The sequence below is a fragment of the Lolium rigidum genome, chromosome 1 (genome assembly GCF_022539505.1).
Source record: "Lolium rigidum isolate FL_2022 chromosome 1, APGP_CSIRO_Lrig_0.1, whole genome shotgun sequence".
In the NCBI taxonomy this organism is placed as follows: domain Eukaryota; kingdom Viridiplantae; phylum Streptophyta; class Magnoliopsida; order Poales; family Poaceae; genus Lolium; species Lolium rigidum.
The window spans coordinates 188,235,304-188,244,398 of NC_061508.1; the positions used below are offsets into that span (position 1 = coordinate 188,235,304).

The 9,095-nt window shown below is 45.7% G+C and overlaps 1 protein-coding gene across 1 annotated transcript; it reads left to right on the forward strand.

Moving 5' to 3' along the window:
- The first annotated feature begins 829 nt into the window (after window positions 1–829).
- Window positions 830–2,178, forward strand: LOC124686319 (xyloglucan endotransglycosylase/hydrolase protein 8-like). The gene is made up of 3 exons (XM_047220288.1): window positions 830–1,183; window positions 1,275–1,471; window positions 1,567–2,178. Exons 1-3 carry the CDS (start codon window positions 911–913, stop codon window positions 1,946–1,948), a joined length of 852 nt encoding a protein of 283 aa, XP_047076244.1. The 5' UTR covers window positions 830–910; the 3' UTR covers window positions 1,949–2,178.
- The last annotated feature ends 6,917 nt before the right edge of the window (window positions 2,179–9,095 follow it).

Consider the following 9,095-nt stretch of genomic DNA (forward strand, 5'->3'; position numbering starts at 1 on the left):
CAACAATAGCTTAGAAGGGTAATGATTTAGTTAGTAGTATGCACCATTTTTCTGATAACGAAATATAAGAATACCAAGATGAGATGAATTACACCAGGCCTCTATAACAACATAAGTCATGATTATTCTTAGACATCATGGAAGCACATAGCTAAAAAGAAAGAAAGAAAGAAACAAAAAAGCTCTGCCAAAGGATCAAAGCCTCCCAGCAGCAACGAGCACCAATGGGAACACCTAAACTAAAAAAGGTTCTCCAAAACAACGCATACAGAAAGGTACACAAACATCGTTGTCATTTAGTCTAAATTGCGATTATCCTAGATTTTCACCATAGAGAAGCTCCCGTCTCCAAACAATGTCTTCAACAGTAACATTTCATCATACCATATTTTTTAGTTTTAAAAAAGAGAAGTCTAAAAAATATAGCTCATATATACATGACATTATCTTAGTTGCCCCACCCTAAGAAAGTTTTCTAGATCCACCACTGCTTCAATAAGCAAACAATAAGGGAGCCACCATTGCCAGAATATGTAACAGAAACATTGGAAAATTCAGGGGAAAACATTGCATTTATGGCTAGCGAAAATTGCTTATCTAATTTCTGGATATCGCACCTCATTTCGGCAACGTAGCGAACTCGACGAGGAGAGCATCATACACAAACCCGAGGGTGTGCACCCCACCGGACATAGCCGTTTGCGTGTGCCTCGTCCGTTAACAAAAGGTGCCGTGCGCCAGGCCCACCGCTACTGGCCGGCCGGATCATACCACACCATGGCACCGCCGGGCAGCAGCACTATAAAGCCGCACCAGCTCCTGCACCGAAACAGCACCACACACCACCTGACCACCATCAAAGCACCGGCACAGAGGAAGCAGAGGAGAGAAACGCGTACGAGCTGCCAACATGGCGAGGTCTCCGATGCATCTGTGCTTGGCCGTCCTGGCCCTCGCCGCCGTCGCGTCGGGGGACAGGTTCTCCGACCAGTTCGACCTTGTCGGTTCCGGCGGGGACGTGCAAGTGAAAGACGACGGCAAAACCCAGGATGTCCAGCTCATTATGAACCGCGGCTCCGGCGGCGCCGGCTTCAACTCCAAGAACAAGTTCCTGTACGGCGAGTTCAGCGTTCAGATGAAGCTCATCGGCGGCAACTCCGCCGGCACCGTCACCTCCCTATACGTAAGCTTTATATAATTAGCCGACCATTTCTTCTCAGTCACCTACTTTTTCGTCAGTTCTGAGCTGACTCTGCTTGACTTGTGTTGTATAGCTGACGTCCGGGGAAGGGGATGGCCATGACGAGATCGACATCGAGTTCATGGGGAACTCGAGCGGGCAGCCCTACGTGATGAACACCAACGTCTGGGCCAGCGGCGATGGAAAGAAGGAGCACCAGTTCTACCTCTGGTTCGACCCCTCCGCCGACTTCCACACCTACAAGATCGTGTGGAACCCCAAGAACATCATGTACGCATCCATCTTCAATTCCCCTAATCGACTTCAATTGATGGACCGATCCTAACGAAGCTACTACCTATGGTGGATTCCTGTTACTACATCAGATTCCAGGTCGACGATGTGCCGGTGAGGACGTTCAAGAAGTACAACGACCTAGCGTACCCGAGCAGCAAGCCCATGGCTGTGCACTGCACGCTGTGGGACGGCAGCTACTGGGCGACGGAGAAAGGCGCCGTCAAGATCGACTGGAACCAGGCGCCCTTCGTCGTCAACTACCGCGGCTACTCCTCCCACGGCTGCGTCAACAACGGCGGCTCGTCGGCGTGCCCCGCCGGCAGCAACGCCTGGATGAACAGGGAGCTAGACACCAAGGAGCTCGGCACCGTCAAATGGGCCGAGCAGAAGTACATGACCTACAACTACTGTGACGACGGCTGGCGCTTCCCGCAGGGCTTCCCCGCCGAGTGCTCCCGCAACCCCTACTGATCGATCGTCAAGTCCGATTGATTTCTTTCTTTTTCGCAATTGCTGTTCTTTCCGTTACCTGTCCCATTCTTCCATGTACATTTTTCCATGGATTTTTTCTTGATTTGGTTCATACAGTCCTGCTGAGAGAGAATTAAACTCAAGTCCTGTGGACTTCTGTTTGAGAAAGTCAGAGTGCACATGTGATTATGTATAAACAAACAATAAGTTATACTGTTATACCACTACTAGTAATCCTTGCATCTCTCCAGATATTGTTTTCAGAGCTGTTGGTGTAGCTAGATTCTCTCTCGAGTTTGAATTGTCAGTCTGTGACGCAACCAGACAAGTAACAGCTGCGTGCTTCGCTGTTCCGACTTTCAGTCGTACACATTCAACGGCCTAATTTACTCTGCTCATCTGCTCCGCCATGTTCAAGATGCGAGTTGGCACGTTGGTTGGGAAGATTGCCGACTTGGAGGCAATTTTTTAAAAAAATTAACCGTGTCTACGGGGAACTAGACACTTTTGATATAGTAGAAGCGGGTCTTGACACGACAATTTCGAAATTCATCCCTGACAGAAATCAAACTCCGTCGTTGGGGTGCGTCACTACGACCCCAACCACTGGGCAAAGCCCACGTCGTCACTTAAGCAATTTGAATGAGGTCTCGAAAAGGGAGAGTAGAGTTTTCAACTTCTAGCAGGTTACTCAGGTGAAAATATATATCTAGAAAAACATGAGTCCACACGAACCCGAATATTCAAGAAATCTCAAAAATGAAAGTGTAGAAAAATTGAAACAAACCACACGTACATATTGCCTTGATATTTTATATTTTCGAACAATAAAAACAATGGTTATTGTGCTATTCCTTGTACACTTTGTCTTTTCACTTCTGGTCCGGTGCCCCCCTTGTCAAAACTCTGGCTGCGAGAAAAACAAGGACAATGGAGATCTTCACATACCTCTTCGTAAGTGCAGGGCATGATCGTAAAATTTAAAAATAGACATGTATGTACAACCCTGTAGTGTCCTGTATGGCCCGTGTTGTTTTGTACGAATAATTTATGTACGTATGACGTATTAATACATTCCGACGATATCACCGGCGATGGCGAAGACGACCAGCAATGGTAACACCCTTAATTAACAGGATCCTACCGGCATAGCGATTTCGTCTACCTGCATTTTCTACATGCATGAGTATGCCATATTTTTTATTTTAGTTATTAATATTTTTATTTCACTATTCATTACATGAACCCATGTCCACCAAATCTTAATTCGTCGCTTACTCGGGAGACTATTTATCCATTGGACCTGTATGTTTTTCATCCTTAACGTGCACATGTGTGGGAATCTCTGTCCTTCATATGAGAAGATACTCCAATGTATGGTCGACTAATATGACGATAGTCTAGCAATAGAATCAATGAAACATACATGCGAAATAAGAGTAACACTACATCTACGGGCTATTTTCTACGGAAAGCAACTTACAGGCTAACGTGGAACCATTCCGGGCATTCCTATCCCTAAATTCACGGAAGGAAGCCACAAACAAATCAACCAACATAAGATTTTTCGTAAGCAGATTCCCGTGAATCTAGCTTTTTCGTGCCAAATGTAATCATTATTGTGGTGTTCTAGCCTTTGAGCCATTTTTTATTTAACCTTTATTTGTTTTCTGTACATGAGTTAACGCAGAGGTCGTATGGCTTCCATCCTTCACGAAAAAAAAGAAGCTAAATTTGAATGAAAGATATAGTACAAAATAGTGAAAAGAAAGGTAGCTGACCTTGCATAAACCAAGATGTCATTTAAATCAAAACTACATAAAAACGTATGCTAATGAGGAAACCCAGACCCTGTGAAATATCAAACCAGTTTTGTTTTGGGATTTCGAGGATTAACTTCAATTTTTAGGACAGATTTTCTACAAAGAACATTAAGAGCTTCTGATTTGAGTTGTCACGTTTATAAGAAATGAATCCATACGCCATTATGTCACCAATTTCGTAGTAAAATCGACCAAGACCATTGATCCTGTTTTTTCCATTGAGATGTTTAATGACTCTCCCTCCCTCTAATATTTGTCTTCACTTTCTTATTGTACTGTATTATTTACTTCCTCCATTACACAATTTTATTGTGGTTTTATATAGTTTAAATTTAAATTAAATCACGACAAGAATTACAGAACGGAGACAGTACTTTAAAATATAAAAAGGCATTATACTTGTTGTCTGGACCTGGTTGAGAATTCATATTGCATGACATCTCGGCCCCGTCTTGGACTCTCACTGAGACTTTCGGAGAGCACCATCTGAAAAGAATGTCACCACCGGTTCAGGGCTTGCAAAACAATCATCATCAAAAGTAAACAGTGACCACAGTGCTCTTTCCTTTAGGGCATGAGCAATGGAGGCAGCTGTCCAACTAGGTTTGGATAAAACTTTTGACATATGCATGCCATATTATGGTCCCATTAATATGTCTTTTTCTCAAAAGCTGATTTGGTTTTTCTTTTTCTCTCTCACATTTTCCACTTTATGGCTGAAGAGGTTGCCTCCTGATGAAGAGGCTGCCTCCTCATCCGAACCTACTTTGGACCACCCGAATCTAGTTAAAGGTGTGAGGCAACACCCCTAGGGCTATGCATTGGGCATGCCCTTAGTGGCTGAAGGACAATGCGAATGATTGGACACATATGCAAGAATTTTGGTGCTAAGCAAAAGTAGCTATGACTTGAGCGAGTGGAGGAGAGAATAATGCTTATCTTTCAGCCCAGCCACCAGAATGGCTTATCAAGATGGCCCTGGAAGGGTCCAAGAAAGCTGTGTTGATGGTGGGGCCTTTTGCTGCACTGGATGCTAGAAGAATGGCATAAAGCTTCTCTACCACTTGCCTAAGAAATCTATAAACCATACGATGCGACCCTTAGAAGAAACACTTTTATTAGTTGGATATTAAGTGGAAATACAATTGATCGAATACATACAAATGCTTATCGCTTAAACAATTATATTTATTGGATATTAAGTGGAAGTGCAAGGCTATCATTCACTGCGTAGATGTTACCTTAGGAACTTTTGGATGTTATAATCAACTCATGAACTCAAGCTTACCTGCATAAAAAGCATGTAAGCATTTGTTTGGATTATCATGCCCAAACTTACGTTGGATTAGGGTAACCCGGTGAATAAAAAAATTCCAAATTATGAGAAATTACTTTTGTTGGAAAGAGCACCACAAGAGCTACCCCACAAAAATAGAAAATCCTATGAACAAGTTTTAACAGATTTTTTCCACCGCTGCGCGCACGCGGCCGGGGCAAACCATTTCGGGGGAAAAAAAAATTGTGCATGCATTCATATTAGAAGAATTTGTTCTTACGTGTTAACAAAAAAAATCTAGAAATAGAAAATAGAAACTTAGGACAAAAAAAAGGAAATTATGCGAAAAAGTAAAACAGGAAAAGAAAAAATAGAAAGAAGGCGAGGAGAGGTGGAGAAAAAATGGGACGTGCCCTCCTAAAAAGGGAAAAAAGTACCGAAGGGATATACCCGAGGAAAACTAAACTGCAGGGAAGACTCCCGAAGGGATGCACGCTAGAAGGCAATGGGCCGGTCCAGATAACCGAACTGGGGCTGCCCTAGAGTTAACGCGTCAAATAGCAGCGGTACTACGGCCAACCCTCGGCCGGTAGTACCGGCCCGATCTGCACAAGCCCAACGGGCAGAAAACGTGTTGAGTATAAAATGGAGTTTTTCTCCCGTGAGCTTTCTTCTTCCTCTCTTCATTAGCACTTTTCCCCCATTGTTGACATTTTGTGTGAGCTTGCAATCTCTCTCTCCCTTCAATGATTTGTGCATCTATTTGAAAGAAATATAGAGAAGATATAGATTCACTCTTTGACCAATCAAAATCATCTCTATGTGAGTAAATTATTTGGATCTAGATCATGGAGAATTTGATGCTCTTCTCTTGTTCTTCCTCTCTTATTTCCCCAATAGATTTAATAGCTTTCTTGGAACTTGAGAGTGAAGTTTTGGGGCATCTTTGTGGTGCATTGGTTTGACTTCTCCGCGGTGATACGTGGAGGTGAAATTTGTGAGATAATAGGGAGAAGACATCATACATCACTAGAAATAATAGGGACACTAGAGCATCTCTAACCGAACCCGCAAATGCCGCTGGAACTAAATTTTTCCGGCGGATTTACGGGTCTGGGCCGAAAGCGGCGCAGAACAGAGCCCGGATCGGTGGGCCGGCCCGTAAAATTTTCTCGGGGCCCGAGAAACGCGAGTGTCGACCTGTATACGCGTCCGCTTCCCCCGCCGCGCACGCGCTTGGACTTCTGGCGAGCAATCGCGGAGCCACCGCCGCCGCTTCTCACTTCCTCCACCACCACCGTGACCGCATGGCTGGCACGGGCAGCGGCGGGAGGGGAGGCGGGCAGATTGGCGGGAGAAATTTGCCGCCCCCCCACCCCACCCCCACCCCCCCCGTCTTCCACTCCGAGGCCGAGCGGCGCAAATGGAACCGCTTGGAAGGCGCCCGGAAGCGCAGCGCGCGACGCTGGACCAACTGGGGCCTGACGCCGCCGGGGAAACTCGCCCGCTACGCCAATAGCGGCGAGGGGTCTTCCTCGCGCGCGTCCGGTCGTGCGCTAGCACCGCCACTCGCCGACAGCAGCAGCGAGGAGGAGGAGGTGCCGGTGCGCACCGTCCTCCATTCGGGGGACTACGTCCTCAATGACGAGGAGGAGGCGACATTTATCCATCAGGTCTCCATCATCTCGGAGGTCGAGGCGCGCGTGCGCTTCCCCCGCGAGGAGCTGGAAGCCATCCGTGCCGTGCGCGCGTACGAGGCGGTGCAGAAGGAGGCGGCCGTCCGCCGCGTGAAGCAGGAGGTCGTCGACCTCGAATCAGAGTAGGTCACTGATGACCCACAAGTATAGGGGATCGCAACAGTCTTCGAGGGAAGTATTACCCAATTTATTGATTCAACACAAGGGGAGACAAAGAATACTTGAAAGCCTTAACAACGGAGTTGTCAATTCAGCCGCACTGAAACAGACTTGCTCGCAAGAGTTTATCGATAGTAACAATTTTATAGCAAGTAGCAGTAGTGAAATAACAAGCAGCAGAGTAACAAAGACAAGCAGTAGTGATTATAGTAAACAAGCAGGATTAAAATACTCGTAGGCACGGGGACGGATGACGGGCGTTGCATGGATGAGAGAAACTCATGTAACAATCATAGCAGGGCATTTGCGGATAATAATAAAACGGTATCCAAGTACTAATCAATCAATAGGCATGTGTTCCAATTATAGTCGTACGTGCTCGCAATGAGAAACTTGCACAACATCTTTTGTCCTACCAACCAGGTGGCAGCCGGGCCTCAAGGGAAACTACTGGATATTAAGGTACTCCTTTTAATAGAGTACCGGAGCAAAGCATTAACACTCCGTGAACACATGTGATCCTCACATCGCTACCATTCCCTCCGGTTGTCTCGATTTCTGTCACTTCGGGGCCATTGGTTCCGGACAGCGACATGTGTATACAACTTGCAGGTAAGATCATAAACAACGAATATCTTCATGAATCAATAACATGTTCAGATCTGAGATCATGGCACTCGGGCCCTAGTGACAAGCATTAAGCATAACAAGTTGCAACAATATCATAAAAGTACCATCTACTGGACACTAGGCACTATGCCCTAACAATCTTATGCTATTACATGACCAATCTCATCCAATCCCTACCATCCCCTTCGGCCTACAAATGGGGAATTACTCACACATGGATGGGGGAAACATTGCTGGTTGATGGAGAGGCGTTGGCGGTGATGGCGGTGATGATCTCCTCCAATTCCCCGTCCCGGTGGAGTGCCAGAACGGAGACTTCTGGCTCCCGCGACGGAGTTTCGCGATGTGGCGGCGTTCTGGAGGGTTTCTGGCGACTTCGACTTCTCTCCGTGCGTTTTTAGGTCGAGGCGAATAAGTAGTCCGAAGGGGGGCGTCGGAGGCCAGCCGAGGGGGCCACACCACATGGCCGCGCGGCCCCCCTGGGCCGCGCCGCCATGTGGTGTGGGGCCCTCGGGCCTCCACTTCAATTGTCCTTCCGGCTCCGTCATTATTCTGGGAAAATAGGCCCTTTCGTCAAAATCCCGAGGTTTTTCCCGAAAGTTGGATTTCGCACAAAAACGAGACACTGTAACAGCTTCTGCTGAAAACAGCGTTAGTCCGTGTTAGTTGCATCCAAAATACACAAATTAGAGGCAAAACAATAGCAAAAGTGTTCGGGAAAGTAGATACGTTTTGGACGTATCAACTCGCCCCAAGCTTAGCTTATTGCTTGTCCTAAAGCAATTCAGTTAACAACTGAGCGATAAAAGAACTTTCACGAACACATTTGCTCATGTGATGTATATATTCTCATGATATGGCCAATACTTGAGCAGTTCATAATAAGGTACATGCAAATAAGATCATCTAACAGCTATGTCAATCATGAAGAGGTACCAACAATTAATAATAAGCATCATGAATCATGTATATAAGCAGGATTGCAATGTTCATAAGAGAGTATGATAAAGTGGTATCTCGCTTGCCCGTATTTGATTGGCAAAACATAAATGCCCGGCACCTCCGGAGTTCATAGAAAGACTAGAAGTAGTGATTGTCAAAGATAAAAGCATCAAAGTTATACCACAATCAATCATATTTTGAGACAAGCATATTATACTAAGAATGACAAGCTAGTGCTCTCAAGAAAGTGCTCAAAGAAATAATGGAGACACAACATAAAAGTAAAAGATTGACCCTTCGCAGAGGGAAGCGAGGGATTAACATGCGCTAGAGCTTTTCATTTGTAAAGCAGGAGTAAAATTATTTTGAGAGGTGTTTGTTGTTGTCAACGAATGGTAATGGGTTCACCAACTACCTCGCCAACCGGACTTTCAAGAGCGGCTCCCATGAATTATTTGCATTTTTATGTGGCACTCCTTCCAACCTTTCTTACACAAACCATGGCTAACCGAATCCTCGGTTGCCTGCCAACAATCACATACCATGAAGGAGTGCCTTTTTAGTTTAGTTTTATTATGATGATGACACTCCCCCAACCTTTGCTTACACAAGCCATGGCT

Bases quoted from the DNA above. Each gene is read 5' to 3' on its own strand.
- LOC124686319 (XM_047220288.1), top strand. From the start codon at position 911: ATGGCGAGGTCTCCGATGCATCTGTGCTTGGCCGTCCTGGCCCTCGCC. The intron at 1,184-1,274 runs GTAAGCTTTATA...TGTGTTGTATAG, and splicing joins GCACCGTCACCTCCCTATAC to CTGACGTCCGGGGAAGGGGA. The intron at 1,472-1,566 runs GTACGCATCCAT...TTACTACATCAG, and splicing joins TGGAACCCCAAGAACATCAT to ATTCCAGGTCGACGATGTGC.